We start from the raw sequence: 20,873 nt of genomic DNA on the forward strand, positions 1-20,873 counted from the left end.
AACCTTGTCACCACAATAAACAGAATATGCTGGAGGGATAGATTCCTGTCCCAGAGACTTCCCATACTCTGGAACAGACTACCTATCTGTGTCAAACAGAGCTCCTCATTAGCACTCCAAGAAAAATCTTGATGATTGGATGGGTAAATAAGAAATTCACCCCGGGGATCACTTCTGTGGTTCTGTTTGACAGGGGCACAGGAAAATAATTTTCTTGGGTGGCGAAAGCCAGGGTACCTTTTTGGCTAGGCTTGTATAGGCCCTAGGGCCAATAGCCTAGTACCTACCTATGAACACCGAGGGGGATGAGGGGTAAAGGACAGAATACATACAAAACAAACCTGCCCAATTCAATGAGAAGGCATCTATTTTCCAGGTGATGGAATTGATATTCTACAGCAGATATTTACCTTTGCCATTTTTCTGCGGAAGGAAGAAAGGTTGATTTCTGGTACACACCACTTGCTGATCAGATTCAGAAAGATTTTCCTGTTCAGCATCCATCAGTGTGGGTCTATCAGGGCTCTACTCAACCTAGTTGCCAAACTGTTTTCCTGCGATAGAATAGTCTACCCCAAGAGTTAGGCCTCATTCATTTGCAATCTGTATGCCTAACACCACCAGTCTGTACAGGATATAGGAGTGGGTCCCCCCTGCTGATATACCACATGACTATGGTGAGGTGATAAACTTGACATTGTCTGTCATACGAGGCTTCCCTGTGCCTAAAAAAGTTTGGAGGCTTTTAATTCTAAGTTAACATTAATAATCTCTGCTACATTTATGGGTTTCTTTCTTATGGTTTAGTCTCACATATTCTGAACATTCAAAAATTCCACATGGGAACCCTAGGCTAAGTCTGAAGAGTTCATAGCGAGCTTCTGAGCTGATTGTGTTAGTCTGAAAAGTAACCCTAAAGAGATGCACCTACATTTAGCACCATAAGAACTCTTTCTTTATGTAAGGTAGAACAGGAATGTGGGCTTCCAGTGACTGGGAATGCTAACACCATCTGTTTCTGAGCTATCATGTAACTTCTTCCTGCAGAGTCAAGTTAGTGGAACCACGAGCAAGTATGATGCCATGTACCTCAGGACCCTAAACACACCCTTGTCATGATCACATCCTTCTCTAGTATGGTCTGGAGAAAAGGGCAGGGACAATATCTTGTTCTCAGTGAGGAAAACACAAAACCCCACTGCAGTTTTTTGCCTAATAGTGTCACCAGAAATGCTACTTTCTTTGCTGGGGGGTGGTTTTGACTCTGAGGAGGTTGACAGGTAGGCTCAGGCTCTGAAAACAAGACAAGAAAACATAATTCAAGACCTTCTAAATCTCCTCTGTGAAGTCTTCCTGAATCAGGCAGTCATCCAAACAGGGGTGACTGTGGATGCTATTTGTCCTGCAGCAAGCTATAACAGAAGCCAGGCATTCTGTAAATTCTCAAGGTGTGGCAGACAAGCCAAGGGCAAGAAGTGAATTGGAAATCATCTCCCCCTGCTTTAAGTCTTAAGAACCTTTTGCTGGCTCTGGCAACTGTAATAATAGGGTAGGCATCCTTTAAGTTTAAAGTGGCCATGATGGTCTGAGAGAATAACAGAGGCACAAGACCTTGAGGGTCCAGCATTATGAATTTTGGTGTAGTTAAGAACTTGTTTAGACCTCAGAGATTCAGTACAGGTCTGCAAATGCATTATTTTCTAAAAACTTGGAAAAGCCTTGAGTAAAATCCTGATTTTTCGTCTTCATTTTGGACTTTTTCTATGGCTTCCTGGTTTAGCTGGTCTTTAACAGAGGTGGAACCAGGGGGGAGGTATCCCCAAACTTTGGTCTGCTTTAAAACTGCAGTCTGTAGCATTGTCTCAGGATGTTCAATACCCACAGGTCCTGATTATTGCTTTCCCATTCACTTGTCCTAGATGCCCTTCCCTACCATCCTTCATGGTGGCAGATGGTTAGTGTTTGAGGACAGTTGTGGTGAGGTAAGACAAGGCCATCTGGCTAAGTGACAGATGTTCACTCTGGGAATCATGACCTCTGACAGCCCCCAAGCTTCTCCCCATACTCTGCTCCACATTCTTTTCTGTACCTGGACCTCTTTCCCTTGTTGGCCTTGCCTTTCTCTTGGCAAGGGTAGACAGGCCAAGACTTAGAGGGGTAATTCCTCCTGAACTTAGGTGCCTGGGGATGAAGAAGCTGCCTGGCAAAATGCATGGTCTTTCTTTTTACTTCTGGACTTTTAAAGAAACAACATAGAGTCCAAACAGGAAGTCCTGTTTCAGGGGTACATTTAGGAGCTTTGCCTTGACATGATTTGACATAGGCTGCGTCCTCAGCCAAGCATGTCTCCCCAAAACTGACCTTGTTGCTGCTCTACGTGCTGCATCCACTGCATAACAGTCACACTTTTTGGAGTGTTTTCGAGCCTTGGCAGAGAGGTAACCTAATTCCAGTACCTCAAGCTTCAGATTCTTATCTGTCTTGGACCTCACCATATCCAGCAAGGATTGCTGGTAATTATGTATATGGGTCTGGTAGTTTAAGACTCTTAAGGCCAGGGCAGCAGTGGTACAGATGGTTCTCCTAAAATAACTTCATATCCTACTCTCCCCCTCATTGGGAAAGGGTTTTCTGGATGGAGCAGAAGAGGATCAAATCCAAGGCATTACAGTTCAAAAGGAAGCTGTGGAAATTTGTGATCTAACAAAACTGGTTGGGTTTCCTGAGGAAGAGAATCCAGCTTCAGAAATGTATTAGTGAATACATCCTAGCAGGACTTCTATGTCTGTAGGAAGTGCTAAAGCTTTTGGATCTGACAGACGCATGAAAGTTCTGCATCTCAGGAGGGCAAGTAGTACTCTGAAATCATATCAGAACTCCACCTTCATCTAATGAAGGAAATCCTCAAAGGGGATATCCTTTGGTGGTGACATACAGGATAATGTGCCACCAGTGTCAGAGTGTGTGTGTGTGTGTGGGGGGGGGGGGGGTGCTACATACAGTCAGGTTCATTCAACTTTGCAGCCGGGATTTCCTAAGTGCAAGTTCTAAGAGGAGAAGCAGAAGTGACCCTTGATACCATAAGGATTTCCACAGCCAGTTGGTACAAATCCTTTAAAGAAACCTAGGAAACTGACCGAACTGAGGATCGACGTGGCCTTGGTGAAAGCAAGCTAGCAGGTGCTGAATTGGACTTCAAAACCTTAGGCTTCAACTTTTCTGTGTGAACTACTTCAGGGGTCTTGGTTCACTGGCAGGTGACAAAGACAGCCACCCAGTATCCAAGGACTTCCTCTTGAACTAAGAGAGAAGAGGATACCATCCTCTCCTTCACTAAACCAGGTGCAGGTACCTAGGGCTCTCAGAGAGGCCTCAGAGGAGCCAAAGTCCTGGTTGCTTTAGTGTAGGAGGACATCAGGAGGCATGACAGCCTGCACAGCAGTCACATCAGAGGCCTCAGCAGACGTCAAACTCCAAAATCTGGGGCTGCAAATGGCCACTGGGTTCTGTGTTGCCGAATCTAGGGGAAAACTCTTGGTGCCTGTTGGACTATCCTTGTTTTATTATTGCATCTCCTTATAATACTTTTCCAAGTGTTTTCTTGCACTTCTGTGACAGGTTTTCAAAGGCACAGGCCAATACCACATCAGTATGGGACCTGGCATTTGACCTTTTGTGAGTCAGCAATGGGAATATATAAGTAGGCATCCAGGAAAGTAAATAATGTGGGAAGAAATAGCCAGGGAATTGTTATGGCTAAGCTTGTATAGGCCCTAGGGCTGACAGCCTAGTACCAACCTATGAAACTATGAACCTATTATGTCCAGGGTGGTCAGGAAGGACAAAGCATTCTCCTGACTGTCATCAGGATGAACCCAGACCAGTGCAGGCAGCTGTCGAAATCATACGCCAGGCCTTGGAAGACTAGATAATGAATGTGAAAATCCTTATGTGCCACTTCCTTGCTACAATCTACAAAACTCTTCTTCTATACAATATTCAATATCACACTTACTATCAGCTAAAAGCTGCATCCTCTGTGGGGGTACTTATCCCTCTCTGGAAGAAGGCCAAATTGTCAAACTCACTATGCTTACACATGTGACCATATCAGAATGTGGAAAAAAAAAGACTTAAAAATGGTTATCTTATGATGCCCTGGTTTCCAAATGAGACGAAGCCTGCTACAGCCAGTGAACAAAGGTAAAGTTCTAGAAGTCGGGCTGGCAAGCTGCATGCAGGATCCTTCCCCACTGATGAGGACTGTAACAGTGGATAATACAATGATCATCTAAAAATCCTATCTCCAATCCCAAGCACTCCTACAGCATGTTCCATAAATGCCTACCTTCTAGACATGGGTGTTTAGACTGTATTTCTTGCTAAATGCAATCTTCCAAACGTTTACTGTCTAACACAAGTTTACTTCTTAAAAATGAATTAATAATAATCTTACGGTTATCATTTACTGTAGACCTGGTAAAGCGTGATATGCGGCCAATAATACAGAGAGAATCCAAACTGCTTTCCATCTCCAAGTTATCTTTGTCCGTAGAACTTTCATGCTTTTGCGGCCAAATAAGTACCAGATCGTCTTCTTTAGGGTGCATTTGCTTGGCAAGGTCTCTTGCCTGAATAAAAACTGTAGAGAGAAAAATGAAAAAATTGACACATGGCAAGAAAATATACCTCTCAGAACATATTTCAAGCAGCTGTACTCCCCATTTAAGACAAGAGGTTAAGACTGAAGTTCACAAAGGTAAGGTCTCTTCTAATTAAATGAGATTCATGTCTCAGAGGCCTTAAAGCTAGCCCTTCTGCCACTTAACTAATGAATTATTCTGATAAAACCCATAATGTTGTAAACAATTTACAAGCAGAAGCATGTACATACCGTCACAAAGGGAAGAACAAGTGTACAAACACAAGCCATTCCTAGACAAATGCAGCAAACAACCCAAACTTAACTTTAATCAGGTACACATAAACCAGTACATAACTTCAGAAAGCCAGTACTAGTAATGCATACCACTTCAGTACTTAAGTACCTTTAATCAGGTACACACAAACCAGTACACAACTTCAGAAGCCAGTACTAGTAATGCTTACTTCAGTACTTAAGTACCTTTAATCAGGTACACACAAACCAGTACATAACTTCAGAAAGCCAGTACTAGTAATGCATACCACTTCAGTACTTAAGTACCTTTAATCAGGTACACATAAACCAGTACATAACCTCAGATGCCAAGACAAGTAACTTACCACTTCAGTATTTAATTACCTTTAATCAGGTACGCAAACCAGTACATAACTTCAGATACCAGTACTAGTAATGCATACCACTTCAGTATTTAAGTACCTTTAATCAGGTACACATAAACCAGTACATAACCTCAGATGCCAAGACAAGTAATGCATACCACTTCAGTACTTAAGTACCTTTAATCAGGTACGCAAACCAGTACATAACTTCAGATACCAGTACTAGTAATGCATACCACTTCAGTATTTAAGTACCTTTAATCAGGTACACATAAACCAGTACATAACCTCAGATGCCAAGACAAGTAACTTACCACTTCAGTATTTAATTACCTTTAATCAGGTACGCAAACCAGTACATAACTTCAGATGCCAGTACTAGTAATGCATACGACTTCAGCACTTAAGTAACTTTAATGGTACACATAAACCAGTACATAACTTCATATGCCAGTACCAGTAATGCATAACACTTCATTACTTAAGTAACTTTAATCAGGTACACATAAACCAGTACATAACTTCAGATGCCAGTACTAGTAATGCATACCACTTCAGTATTTAAGTACCTTTAATCAGGTACACATAAACCAGTACATAACTTCAGATGCCAGTACTAGTACTGTGTACCACTTCAGTATTTAAGTAACTTTAATTAGGTACACACAAACCAGTACATAACCTCAGATGCCAAGACTAGTAACGTACCACTTTAGTATTCAAGTACACTGCTGCAACAAGATCAACTATGCCTCATAAAACCCCAAAAGCTCTAAATACATTTCATTAGCTTATGCTGCACGAGTACATAAATTATCTAAACATAATCACATTAGTGCCTTTCGAAAACTAAAACAAAAGATGACCAAACAGTTACAACAAATCCCTACACCCTATATATATATATATATATATATATATATATATATATATATATATATATACATATATGTGTGTGTGTGTGTGTGTGTGTGTCTGTGTGTATGTGTACACATATACATATTTATACACAGACATATATACATCAAATATATATATTCTACCTGCAAAGTTGCGCCATTCTGGAGAAAGCACAATTACTACAAAAAAAAAAAAAAAAAAGAATCTCACTCCCCTGAGATGCTGCAATCTTGGACTGTATTCAAAAGTAGGCACTCTCAGCCCACTCACATCACTTCAGTACATATCACACCAAAACGTATTAGCAAGCGCATTGTCAAGAAGTCACACCAAAGCAAGACAAAAATGAGCACACTGTTTACTAAGAAAGAAAAAACACTGTCATACAGGGAAAATAGTAGGAACAGCTTGGAGGGCAAGACTGAGAAAACATGCATTTGTGGAAGCACAATAATAATCCAAAGGTTCAATTCCCTGAAGTCCACGCATTTTCTTTACTGAGAGCAGTTGTGGTAAAAAGAAGTTATGTCTTACCATAACTTTCCATCTGTGTTGTTCATCATCTTTCATTCATCACTGATCTGTTCGGTTCTGAGCCCTCGGAACAGAGTCAGCCTATTACCAAACTCGCGCCAGCCAAAAAAACTCTTGCGCTAAGTCTCTACCCAGAATGTCCTTATCCCTGTTACATAAGATCGAGTTTGTCCATGACAGACCAGGAAAGCAGAGGCCCCTTCTGCGCAAATGCCCTAAGACACACTTGGACCCAAAGTATCCCCCCAGAAGCCTTTGGAGGGGGAAGGAGAGTGGGAAGTGATGAATGAAAGAAGATTAACAACACAGATGGAACATTATGGTAAGACAACTTCTGTATCTGATGTTGTTAATCTTCTTTCCATTCATCACTGATGGGACAGAATCCCAAGCACCTTGAGATACATGGGCGGCCCTTATGGAAGAACGTTCCGGAGTACCACTAAGCTGAAGGCAGGTCTCCCTCTGGAGACCACATCCAACTTGTAATGATAGTGTGGGGTTTAGTCCAAGTGGTTGCTGTGCAAATGTCATCCATAGAAGCCCTGGAGTGGAAAGCTACAGATGTTGCCATAGATCTAGTGGAACGGGCTTTAACCAGTGGCAGAGGTTCTTTTGTGGAAGAGTAAGAGAGGCGTATACAGTCCCTTAGCCATTTTGATAAAGTAACCTTGGATACAGAATTTCCCATTCTAGGTCCAGAAAAGAAAATGAAGAGCTGGTCAGACTTCTGTCTAAATAAAATCTCAGTTGTCTGTGCACATCCCAGGAATGTAGGCAGTACTCTCCTTTATTAGAAACATTCGGAAAGAACACTGGTAGATCAATCGACTGACTGATGGAGAAGTTGGAAACAACCTTGGGGAGGAAAGATGGATTTGTCTGGAGTGATACTCTGTCCTTGTGAAAGACCAACTAGGGGCTTTTGATGCATAGTGCCTGTAGCTCCGAAACCCACCTGGCTGATGTAAATACCAAAAACAAGGATTTCCAAGACAAGAATTTCAGGTCACACTTCGCTGTGGGTTCAAAGGGAAGGGGGGTTGAGTCAAAGACTGTAGAACTAACGTGAGGTTCCATGGCTCTATAGGCCATCTGACAGGGCTTTGAGAAAGGTTTTACATAAACGTAGTGAGATAAGAGGTGTACTGTCCAGGCCATTATCGTAATTCGAAATTGCAGCCAGATGTACTTGTATGGTACAGGCTTGTAGCACCCTCCTCAAAAATCTTAGACAAGTATTGCAAAACTGCTGTGACAGGAGCCGAACACGATCTAGCATGTTATCCTTTGACCAGAGAGAGAACCTTTTCCATCTGTCTTGATACAGTCGTCTGGTGGATGGTTTATGAGAGGCCAAGATAATATCCCGAACAGGTGAAGTGAGATAAGCCTGCCTGGCAATTAAAAGAAGTGGAGAAACAAAGCTGTCAGCTTGAGACTGGACAGATTTGGGTGGCTCAACCCTTGGGGGTGAGCAATCAGGTCTGGAAGAGGGTCCAGAACCCACGGTGGGCATACCAGATGAGGCCGAAGGAAGGGGAACCAAACTTGTCAAGGCCAATAAGGAGCTATGAGAATCACTTTGCATTTCAACTGATGAGCTTTCTTTAGGAACTGTGGAATCAGAGGAATGGGGGGATAAGCATAAAGAAGCTCCGAGGGCCAATCGCGAATTAGAGAGTCCCTCGGGGACTCCCCTTTGGGGTAAATAGAGCAAAATAGCTGCTGCACTTACTGTTCAATGGAGAGGCGAAAAGGTCACAACACACCTGGCCCCAGTGGCTGAAAATTTCTGCCGCCACATCGGGATTGAGGGTCCACACGTGGGGCAGGAGAATATATCCACTCAGCTTGTCCGCAATCACGTTGGAACTCCCAGGGATGTGCATTGCTATCAGAAAGCAGTTGGAAGCTATCGCCCACTGCCAAATCCTCGTGGCCTCTCAACACAAGTGGAAGGACTTGGTTCCTCCTTGCTTGTAGATATATCAGACTACTGACATGTTGTCTGACTGAATTGCAATTGTCCCAGAAGGAAGAACCGGATGAAATGCATGCAACGCTAACAGCACCGCTCTCAGTTCCAGGACGGTGATATGCAGGTTGGCCTCCAAAGTGGACCATGTGCCTTGGACCGTCTTTCCCTGGAAAAGCACCCCCCACCCACCCAATCAGGGAAGCATCGGTGGTCACAATGGCCTTTGGCTGTGGGGACTGGAAAGGATGACGCCAAAGTTCTGTGTCTGGCCTCATCCACCAAAGAAGGTCCTGTTTGCAGGAGTTGGTTATCTGGATCTGGAAATGTAGAGGGTGGTGATTCGGCAACTACTGAGAAAGAAGAAGCCATTGGAGAATTCGCATGTGCAGCTTGGCAAGAGGCACAATCGGGATTGAAGCTGCCATGGATCCTAGGGCCTGAAGAACTTCTCTCGCTAAGACTTTGTTTTGACAGATTATCACCTGGAGTTGAAGCTTCAATCTCTGGAGTTTGTGAGCTGGGAGCGACACCGAACAGGATCGGGTGTTGAAGACTGCTCCAATAAATACTATCTGTTGGGTAGGGACCAGGTTTGACTTCTCCAAGTGCACAGTTATCCCCAAAATCTCCGCCACAGAGAGTGTGTATTGTAGGGCTGTTACCAGAAGACACTTGGTGGGGGCGGTGAGGAGTCAATCGTCCAAATATGGAAACAGCAAGAAAAAGGCACAGCATGACCATCCATGTAAAACAAGGTTTATTACTTCAAGTTTTCGAGTTGAAACTCTTTTTCAAGAATAAATCAGTACATTAAAACCACAGAATAAATATAGAACACCAGCCAATCACACAACATATTTCATAAACACATTATATAATTATACAATTTGCATAATTATTATAGTTGACTAAGCCTAGTTCACTAAAAAACTTCATTAAAAACAATGGTCAACTTAACAAATTTCATTACTGCCTAAAAAGCTCCACAGGACAACTGTAATGCTCTAACATATGATTGTCTTAATTTCAAAATGGCTTTAATACTATTAGTTATATTAAGTCCTGGATAGACATCAGATCTAAAAAAGTTTATCCATTTGTACTCTGCTCTCTCAGTGGCATTCAAAATGCCCCCCCCTTGTTTTTGCAAACTCTCTGCAGTATCCTAAATTTAAATGTATGTTCATTTCCACAATGTAAAATATGCTAAGTGCATTTGTCTCAACCCCCTTCTTATATCAGATAAGTGGGATGCAATTCTCTCCTTGAATTTACAGTTAGTTTTTCCAATGTAAAAACGAACATTTTTTACAGTTAGCCAAATAAACTAAATTTTCACTACTGCACGTCCCAAATACCTTAAAAATAAAATTAACTTGTGTTATAGGATGTATAAATCCTGTTTCCATATTAATGAACTTACAAAAGGTGCAGTTATAACAAGGGACCGTCCCCTTGTTAAATCTATAGCTCTTCATTTTTATCAAAATCTTTATAGCAAAGAAGTTGTTTGAGGTTCTTCTCTTTCTTATATATATAAAATAAGGCTTGTCTCCTACTATTTTCTAACATTAACATCAGAACTAAGAACAGTCCAACTTCTTTTATTTATGGACTGAATCTGCCTCATAAACCTTACCTTAGGCCTTCCTCTATTCCTGTTACCTGATAGCTTCATCCTTAGCATCCTTTTCCCAATATACCCAGCATCCCTCCTCAGCACATGTCCAAACCAATGTAATCTTACCTCTCTGGCTTTGTCTCCAAACCTTCCAACCCGGGCTGACCCTCTAATATACTTATTCCTAATCCTGTCCACCCTCATTACACCCAGTGCAAATCTTATCATCTTTAACTCTGCCACATCCAGCTCTAACTCTTGCCTTTTTGTAAATGCCACTGTCTCCAACCCATATAACATAGCTGGTCTCACTACCCTCTTGTAGACCTTCCCTTTCACTCTTACTGGTACTCATCTGTCACAAATCACTCCTGACACTCTTCTCCACCCACTCCATCCTGCATGTACTCTCTTCTTCACCTCTCTTCCACACTCACCATTACTCTGAACTACTGATCTCAAGTACTTAAACTCATCCACCTTCGCCACCTATACGCCTTGCATCCTCACCATTCCTCTATCCTCCCTCTCAGCCACACACATATATTCTGTCTTAGTCCTGCTGACCTTCAATCCTCTTCTCTCTAGAGCACATCTCCATCTCTCCAGGGTCTCCACCACCTGTTCCCTACTCTCACTACAGATCACAATGTCATCTACAAACATCATAGTCCACGGGGACTCCTGTCTGATCTCATCTGTCAACCTGTCCATCACCATTGCAAATAAGAAAGGGCTCAGAGCTGATCCTTGATGTAATCCCACCTCCACCTTAAACGCATCCGCCACTCCCACCACAGACCTCACTGCTGTCACACTACTCTCGTACATATCCTGTACCACTCTTACATACTTCTCTGACACTCCCGACTTCCTCATACAATACCACAACTCCTCTCTAGGCACCCTGTCCACAAAGACACAATGCAACTCCTTCTGACCTTCTCTGCACTTCTCCATCAACAAACACTCTCAGAGTAAACATCGCACCTGTAGTGCTCTTTCCCGCCATGAAACCATACTGCTGATCACTAATCATCACCTCCCTTCTTAACCTAGCTTCCACTACTCCTTCCCATAACTTCATGCTGTGACTGATCAATTTAATCCCTCTGTAGTTAATACAGCTCTGCACATCACCCTTATTCTTAAAAATCAGTACCAAAACACTTTATCTCCATTCCTCAGGTATCCTCTCACTTTCCAAGATTTCATTAAACAATCTGGTTAAAAACTCCACTGCCATTTCACCTAAACACATCTACATTTATGGTAGGTACAAAAACTGTACTATGTTCTTCATTCCACATTGCTGCAGTGCTACTATTAATTAGAATCCCAAAGCAAAGGGAGGCTGGCAAATCATAAGCAGGAAGCAGGAGCTGCTGATATGCCAAAAAAATAGCTGTGTGTGGCAAACCCAGCCCTAGACTTAGAGTAGAGAGGAAGGTGGTAATGCTTAGAGAAACTGCACTGAACTCTGCCTCCAAAATACAAAATATCCCACATAGCCCTTAGAAATGCTGCTGGTAGCCCTAGTGGAGCCCTAGTGGAGGCCCCCCAATCCCTGGAATCTCCTTGCCATCCATGATGGAATAAATGCAGCAATGCAAACCCAATCCACCTAGAAATTTTGTTTTTTGCACTTGCCTGCGAAATGAACTCAAAAAAAGAAACAAACACAAAGAGACAAGGCCTAAATAATAGCTTGGTTTAAAGCCACACTAAAACCACCTTAGGCATAAAAGAGGGATTATTGATGCAATGATACCCTCCTTATGAAAAAAATCAAAAAGGCTCAACGCCATAAAGTCAAAAACTCAAAACCTTGCCTTAGTAATGGCCAACAAAAAAAAAAAAGCAGACTATAAGTATTTTCAGTTCAGCAGTATGATCTATGTCTGGAGTTCCCATGACACTGTCAATTTTTGAAACATGAAGATCCAGTTTCCCACTCGGGGGATCCATGATTTGTCTGCTTAACACATCTGCTAAAGGAGTTCTGTGCTCGGCAGAGAAACCTTGCCTGAAGAGTTAGCTGCAAGCTGCGCGATAAGCATAAAATAAAATCATTGCTTGCAATGGTAATGAGGTAGTGTGTTTTCCCCTGTGTTGACATGACAGTTGTGCCATTAATGCAAACTGGACTGCTAACATCTCTCATGTTGATATGGTGATGCTGTAGTCTGGCAGGCCACTGTTTTGTATCCACTTTCCATTTAGATGGATTCCCCAAGCAAGCAGCAATGTCTGCTGCATCATCTAGAACTTGACCTCTTGCTGGTCAGAGAGAGAGAGAGTCCTTTTTTAGGTGGTGATTCCCACCACAAAAATTCCAAAATTCCTTTGAATAATTTTTGTTATATTTGAATGACAGTCCCAGTCATGGCAGTGTAGATTTTTAGATTTTTTTGTAGCTTCCTATATGCAGTTCTATATGCAGAATTGCCAGAATACCAGAATAAGCATGAGATGCCATGAACCCTACTGTTGAAGCAGTCAGCCCGGCAGTCAAGAGACTGAAGAGATGAAAGTGGGAAGAAGTCTTTTGTTGTTTGCTTGGGTAATTAAATCCCAATTTTCTTTGAAAAGGACAGCCTCCCTCCAGAGGTGCTGCCAGGGAATGAAATGGCAGCTGAAAGAAAAAGGTCATTGGGTCTGCTTACTAAAGGACTGACCCCTGCCCCACCAGAACACCAGAGAGTGAAACTCCTGTCCCTGGCCTAAAAGAACCTTGAGCTCTGCCCCTACCCACGTCTAGACCCCTAGACCCCTAGACTGGGAAAGATAAATAATGGACCCTTCCACCCCCATTTACTACTAAACTTAGGAAGCTTGCAAAATCTGCAAAAATCCTTAACAGTTTGCATAGACTTAGCCTTGTCCTCTTAACTGCTTTCGTTCTTTAAACCAAACACAAAACACATCAATGGCAAAAACAGCATCCAAAAAAACATGCTCAACATGCTCAGCTCTCTCAACCAGGTGTGCCTAAGTTCAGAACTCTCAACCAGGTGTGTGCCTCAGGAGCAGCAGCAAACCAAACCAACTGCAAGGGATGCTTTCCACTTGTTCAGAAACATGAACTAAAAAACTGCTAACTCTTGCCCTTAACACCTCTGCATCCAGCTAATCCTTTAACCTTCAATTGTGAATAATTTTGATATTTTAACATATAAACATATTCAATTAACTGAACATGGCTAAATGAAAAGTAGTCAACACTTTTCCCCTTTAAAAAAAGCAAGTCCTCTCTTTCCCACTTCTTTTCATTTTTAACAACTTTATCAGGAGGAATAGGAGGCCCCTGAGACAGTTTTCACACAAGCCCCTACTGCCCTTAACCTTTCGGCCCCAGATTAGGGAGCTTACAAGGCACCATGAGCTTCATGGTACCAATGAGTGAGGTGGGGAAGGATCAGGGAAGCCTCTTCAAAAGCATCTTCCACCACATCCAGAACAACATCTTCCAGGGAGTTCAGAACAGGAGGCAAAACATTCAGCCTAGAAGCTTGTCAGGCAAGAATTCCTAAGCCTCTTCCTTCCCTTCCCAAATGAAACCCCTTCCTCTGAGAGAAAAAAAAATGAAAATCCCCCTCAGGAGAAGCTGAAATAGAAGAAGGAGGAAGGAGAGAATCAGAATAAGGAGGATACCCTGCAGCCCTCAGGAAAGCTCTCACTCCCGAACTCAGCATTGCTCAAAACTCAGAGCCAGGGGTAGCTCTTCTCAACTCACAGCCAGACTCAGCCTTATCATTGTAATCAAAATCTTCTCTTTTTTTTACCCATATGCTTAGGCCTCTCCCCCTCTGAGATTACCCATAAAACTCTCAAAGAAGCCCCCCCAACCAAAGAAAAATTAAGCAAGCCTGAACAGAAGAGAGGCAACCTAACCACCTTAGAAAGGACCACCCCAGAAGCCACCTCTGAGGAGGCCCCTTCTGAGAACCATCCCAGCTCTCCCTAAGACCCTCGAGAAGCTCCTGAAGAAACTCCAGCTCTCCTGGACACTGGAAGTTTCTCCTGCTCCCTCCCCGTTTCTCCCTCACTACCTACTCGCTGCGGCTTCGAGACTTTGCTTCTTCCTCGGGGCGGAGCTTCCGGCGCTTTTTTATTGGAGGCGGCCTTTGGCTTATCTTGACGGTTGAGTATACCCTATTTTGCTCCTGCTAATTTTAATCGGCACGTGCCGCCTCCTACAAGCCCAGTGCTATTCTAATCTAAAGAGCGTATGCTCCTAAACAAGGTAAGAACAAGAAAGGGTAGCGCTCAGGCCCTAATACAGCTGTTTCAATACCATAATAAATCTTTGCAATTTCAATCATAAAAGTTAAATACTTTTGATGGACAAAAATTGAATCGAGAGAAGAAAAACTCTGAAAGAAACAAAACGTACTTAACCAACTTTGATTCAGCCTTGAACTCCCATGAAAAAAGAAAAACATGAGATAGCGGACCTTCAAAACTCCTTCTACCATTGACCGTGGCGCGCGTCTAATGCGACGTGTGCCGCAACTGTGCTATTCGCCGACTCACAGGCACGCTGGTCAGCAGGTGGCCGTGACCGACGTCATAGCCGTATACTGGCGATTCGGGCGACTGGGGCAGCAGGCCGAAATGACAGCAGATCCCGTAATTAGTGGAACTGCATCACATCCATGCTTCCACAAGTATGTCATCTGGACCAACAGCCTTTCCATTCTTCATCCTCTTCATAGCTATCCTTACTTCCCTCCTTGCTAATCCATTGTACTTCATGATTCACTATCCCCATATCATCCAAACTTCTCTTCCTCTCATTCTCTTCATTCATCAACCCCTCAAAGTACTCTTTCCATCTGCTCAACACACTCTCCTCGCTTGTGAGTATGTTTCCCACATTATCCTTTATCACCTTTACCTGCTGCACATCTTTCCTAGCTTGGTCCCTCTGTCTAGCCAATAGGTACAGGTCCTTTCCTCCCTCCTTAGTGTCCAACCATTAATACAACTCTTCATATGCCTTATCCTTGGCCTTCGTCACCTCTCTCTTTGCCATGCACCTCATCTCCTTATACTCCTGTCTACTTTCTTCATCTCTCTGACAATCCCACTTCTTCTTTGACAACCTCTTTCTCTGTATACTCTCCTGTACTTCCTCATTCCACCACTATGTCTCCTTGTCGTCCTTCCTCTGTCCAGATGTTATACCAAGCACCTTCCTAGCCATCCCCCTTACTAGCTCTGCTGTAGTTACCCAGCTATTTGGTAACTCTTCACTGCCACCCAGTGCCTGTCTTAACTTATCCCTGAACTCCACCTCACAATTACCCTTTTTCAATTTCCACCATTTGATCCTTGGTGCTGTCCTCGCACTCCTCCTCCTCCTCTTCTTGATCACCATCATCCTACAAACCACCATCCTATGCTGCCTAACTACACTTTCCCCGGTCACCACTTTAGTCTCCAATCTTCTTCAAACTGGCCCTCCCACATAAGATATAATCCACTTGTGTGCATCTTCCTCCACTCTTGGCTGTCACCCTATGCTCCTCCCTCTTGTTAAAATATGCATTCACCACAGCCATGTCCATCCTTTTCGCAAAATCCACTACCAACTGACCTTCTGCAGTCCTTTGTTTAACACCATACCTACCCATCACTTCCTCATCCCCTCTGTTCCCTTCACCAACATGCCATTGAAATCTGTTCCAATCACCACTCTCTCACCCTTGCGTACAGTCATCACCACGTCATCCAACTCGCTCCAAAATTTTTCTTTCTCATCCATTGCACACCTAACTTGTGGAGCATATGTACTAACAACATTCATCATTACATCATCAATTTCCAGCTTGATAAACATCAATCTATCCGACACTCTTTTCACCTCCAAAACACTCTTAGCATACTGTTCCTTCAGGATAACTCCTACGCCATTTCTCCTCCCATTCACACCATGATAAAACAATTTGAACCCACCTCCGATACACCTAGCCTTACTCCCCTTCCATCTGGTCTCTTGCACACACAATATACCAACCTTCCTTCTGTCCATCATAACAGCTAGCTCTCTTCCTATACCAGTCATACTGCCAACATTCAAAGTTCCGACCCTCACTACCACAGTCCTAGCCTTTATCCTAATTTATTAAACTCAGCTTCTCTCACTGGGCTGCTGTTCTAGGCATTATTGCCTTCTCTAAGTAAATATGGTTTAGCCACACTAGGTCTTTCAGATTTGACATATTCTACATTCTCATTTAATAAATCTCTACTATAACCTCTTGCCAAAAAGTCCTGCATCACAGTACTAATTTCAGTTGCAAACCCTTCTTCAGTGGTGTTTAGCCTACTGGCTCTCAAAAATTGACTTTTTACTTCACCCTTATAAACATGAATGGGGTGCATACTGGAATTATGTACATATCTAGTTGCTTGCACCTCTTTCCTATATATAGATGTATGAATTTTACCATCAATTTTCATCAGTTTAACATCCAAGAAAGTGATTTCCTCTACTGAACAAGACATTTCAAACTTAAGGAAGCTGGTGCTATTTTGTAGATGTTCAACAAATAGCTCCAATGCCTCCTTACTACCTCTCCACAATAATACTATGTCATCTACAAAACGTTTACAGTGCATTAAAGCTCTACTATAGTATTCATTTTTGTTAGAATCAAAAATGGTATATTTTTCCCATCTAGCCAACACTATGTTAGCATAGCTATTTGCTACAGGTGTGCCCCATAGCTACTCCTGAAGTCTGATGCACATCATCCCCAAACATGAAGACATTATTTTGCAAAACAATCTCCAGTAGAGAAGAGAGCAGTGAATTTTTATTTGCTGTAAAAGTGCTGTGCTTAACTAGAAATTCGCTAACATATTCAATACCTATATTGTTAGGAATAACCGTAAATAAGTACTTAATGTCCATAGTTACAAATACATTTGTCATATTCATATCCATAAACATTCTCAATGACTCTAAAAATTCACCAGTGTCCTTTATGTAGGACATACTGTGTTTCAATAGAGGTTTAAGTTGCTGGTCTAAATATTTTGAGATTGCTGTAGTAGCCCATTGTTTTCCTGAGACTATGGGTCTCACTGGGGGGTGAAGCAAGTTTTTATGGAGCTTGGGCAACCCATATATAACCGGGCAGACAGGATGTTCTATGTAGAAATAATTATACTGTTCAGGAGTAAATGCTAACTGTATTAAATAGTCATACAATTCAGTTTTAATCCTATAAATCATTCTATTCAACTCTACATTTATAACCTTAAATGTTGCACTATCATTAAAAATTCATACATCAGTTCTTGATATTGTTGTACATTAAATATAACTGTTTTCCCACCTTTATCAGATGGTTTCAGTATGTCAGTCCTTTTAACTAAGTCCATTAATACTTTTCTTTCATTAGCATTCAGGTTATGAAAACTAGATGATTTTCCATTAAAAAACAAATCAGAAACATCATTCTCACATAACTGTAAAAAGGTTGTGACAGTCACTGTACTATTAGGTAAAAAAGTGCTACTTCTTTTTAAGACATTTTCAGTACTGGCATTATTATTGCCAAATAACATTTTCAGATCTAAATTCCTAACAAACATTCTAAGCTCTGTCATGCTGTCTTCAATACACCAATACCAGATGGAACAAAAGTTAAACCCTTGTCTAGTAAACTCAGTTCCAGTTCAGAAAATTCAAAGCCAGACAAATTAACAGTAGTATGTCCTGCTAAGTCGTTCTGCTTCTTGTTACAGGGCCTACCTTCGGTCTTGTCCCCAAGTCTTTCCTTTTTGGTGTTCCTCTTTGCTTACTTCGGTCTCTCTTCCTCTGCTGCACTTGTATTGGGAGCTGTAGATTTATTTTTAGATCTGTTTCACCTAAAAAAAAAGTACAGTTTTGTACCTACCATAAATGTAGATGTTCGAGTGTTCACCCTGCTGCAGTCATCACACTTGGGTTATCCTGTCGTCAGGCAGTCCCGCAGTTGGCCGAAATTCCAAAGTCTTGGTCCGGCGTTGGTTGCTGTCGCCTCTTCCCTGCCGTCAGTCCGCCAGGGGTATATATAATGCAACCGACGCCATTTTCTTCAGTTTTTCTTGCCCCAGATATCAGGTGCCCCCAAACAGGTGGTCAGAATTAGTACCCAATGGAGTGAACATTGCACAAACACAAAATCCCTTCAGCTCTAAGCAAATACATCAGTAAGGCATAGAAGAGATTTTTCCAGTAGATCAGAGGGGATGGAAGGAGGGTAACCTGGACTGCAGCAGGGTGAACATTCGAACATCTACATTTATGGTAGGTACAAAACTGTACTATGTTCATCGTGTTACCCTGCTGCAGTCATCACACTTGGGTAGAATCCCAAAGCTAAGGTAGGGAGGAGGTATCATAGAGGGTTAGTGGAGGCAATAAGGCCCTGCAGAACTGCAGTGGCGAAGCCCGCCCTGGACTTAGAGTAAAGAGGTAAGTGATAGTGTTTGGTAAAGGTGTGTACTGAACTCCAAGTTGCAGCTTCTAAAATTTCCTTGGTTGGAACCCCCCTGAGAAAGGCTGTAGAGGTAGCTGTTGCCCTGGTAGAGTGGGATCTAATGGTAGCAGGATCTGGTTTCCCATGATGGGTATAGCAGAAACGTATGCAATGACAGTACAGGTTTGTACCTACCATAAATGTAGATGTCCGAAGATCCACATTGCTGCAGTCCTTACACTTGGGTAGTCCGCTGTCCTCGGTCGGCCCGAATATCAAAGTATAAGGCTGACGTCGGTCAAGGCGCATTAGACTGACATCAGGACGTCAGGGTACAAATGCGCATGACCGACGTCATATCCTCAGTCTTTTCTTGCCCCAGATGTCAGAAGACCCTAAAAAGAAAGGTCAAAACCAAAAGACAGCAAACAACCAACCAACCACCCTTGCACTAATAATATGTACAATATATACAATATACACAATATTTACAACCCAACCCACACAACCGCCTCTAACTACAGAGGGAAGGAGGGAGGGTAATTGGACTGCAGCAATGTGGATCTTGAACATCTACATTTATGGTAGGTACAAAACTGTACTATGTTCTTCATCTCACATTGCTGCAGTCCTTACACTTGGGTAGAATCCCAAAGCAGAGGTAAGGGAGGATGGCAAAACTATAAAGAAGCAGGAGCTGCCAAAATGCCCTGTAAAATAGCAGTGGCAAAACCAGCCCTAGATTTAGAGTAAAGTGGAAGGTGATAATGCTTAGAGAAAGTATGCACTGAACTCCAAGTAGCTGCCTCCAAAATATCTTTAGTAGCCACCCCCCTTAAAAAGCTGTCAAGTGGCAGTAGCCCTAGTGGAATGAGGCCTAATCCCAGCTGGAATCTCCTTACCATGATGGGAATAACAGAAAGCAATGCAAAACCCAATCCACTTAGAAATAGTTTGTTTTGACACAGGCTTGCCCTGAGAACTCAAAGCAAAAGAAACAAATAACTGCTGAGACTGCCTGAACCCTTTAGTTCTGCTCAAATAATATCGCAACTGCCTGTGTACATCTAAAGTGTGCAAAATCTTTTCCCCTTTATTTTGGTTATTTGCATAAAAAGTAGGCAAATGAATAGTTTGGTTTAAAGCCACACTAGAAACCACTTTAGGCATAAAGGAAGGATTAGTACGCAAAGATACCCTATCCTTATGGAAAATTAAGAAAGGCTCAACCGCCATAAGGGCCTGCAATTCAGAAACCCTTCTTGCAGAGGTAATGGCCAACAAAAAAGCAGTCTTCCATGATAAATATTTCAACTCGGTAGTAGCTGCAGGCTCAAAAGGTTGTAGAGTGAGTTTCTCCAACACAAAATTGAGATCCCAAGCAGGAGTAGGAGCTCTACGTGGGGGTCTTATATTCTTTGCCCTCTAAGAAATTGCTTGAACAAAGGATGAGAAAACAATGGTGGGTCACAGTCATAGTGAGCGAAATTGCTGCAGCATGAACCTTAATAGAAGAGAAGGACAAACCTTTGTCCAGTAACTCAGTAAGATATTGAAGAGCCACACTTAAATTAGGCTCAGAAACATCAAAATCCTTTGCTGCACTCCAAAATAAAAATCTCTTCCATTTATCTGCGTACACTTTCCTTGTACTAGGCCTTCTAGCTTCCAAAATAACATTCAAAACTTGCTGTGGAAGTTGAGACCCTCTATGGTTCAAAACAGAATATGCCAGGCTGTTAGGTGAAGAGAGTGAAGCTTGACATTGAGTAAATGACTGTTCTCCTGAGACAACAGGTGTGGAATCGAAGGCAAAGGCCATGGAGGCTCCCGTGCCAGACTTCTCAGTAATGGGTACCAGTGCTGTCGAGGCCAATCTGGAGCTATTAAAATCATCTTTGGCTTGTCCTGTCTGACCTTTAGGAGTACCTTTGGGAGGAGAGGCAGAGGTGGAAAGGCATACACATGAAGATTGCTCCAATTGAAAGAAAGAGCATCCACTTTCCAAGCTGTGGGATGAAACCTTTTTTGTGCAAAACTTTGGTAGCTGGTGGTTTAGTGGAGAAGCGAACAGATCTATGTCTGGAGTTCCCCA

General features: G+C 42.5%; 1 protein-coding gene across 6 annotated transcripts in view; it reads right to left on the minus strand.

Moving 5' to 3' along the window:
- The window catches only part of SETX (senataxin), a 2,451,437-nt gene that overhangs the window by 1,137,060 nt on the left and 1,293,504 nt on the right, over positions 1-20,873 (minus strand). For all 6 annotated transcript variants that reach the window (XM_044058409.1, XM_044058411.1, XM_044058407.1 and 3 more), the window contains one exon: positions 4,457-4,642. In XM_044058409.1, coding sequence (XP_043914344.1) covers positions 4,457-4,642 — 186 coding nt within the window. The remainder of the gene's footprint in view (positions 1-4,456; positions 4,643-20,873) is intronic.

The sequence above is a fragment of the Protopterus annectens genome, chromosome 16.part0 (assembly GCF_019279795.1).
Source record: "Protopterus annectens isolate FY-2018-M chromosome 16.part0, PAN1.0, whole genome shotgun sequence".
Taxonomy (NCBI): domain Eukaryota; kingdom Metazoa; phylum Chordata; order Ceratodontiformes; family Protopteridae; genus Protopterus; species Protopterus annectens.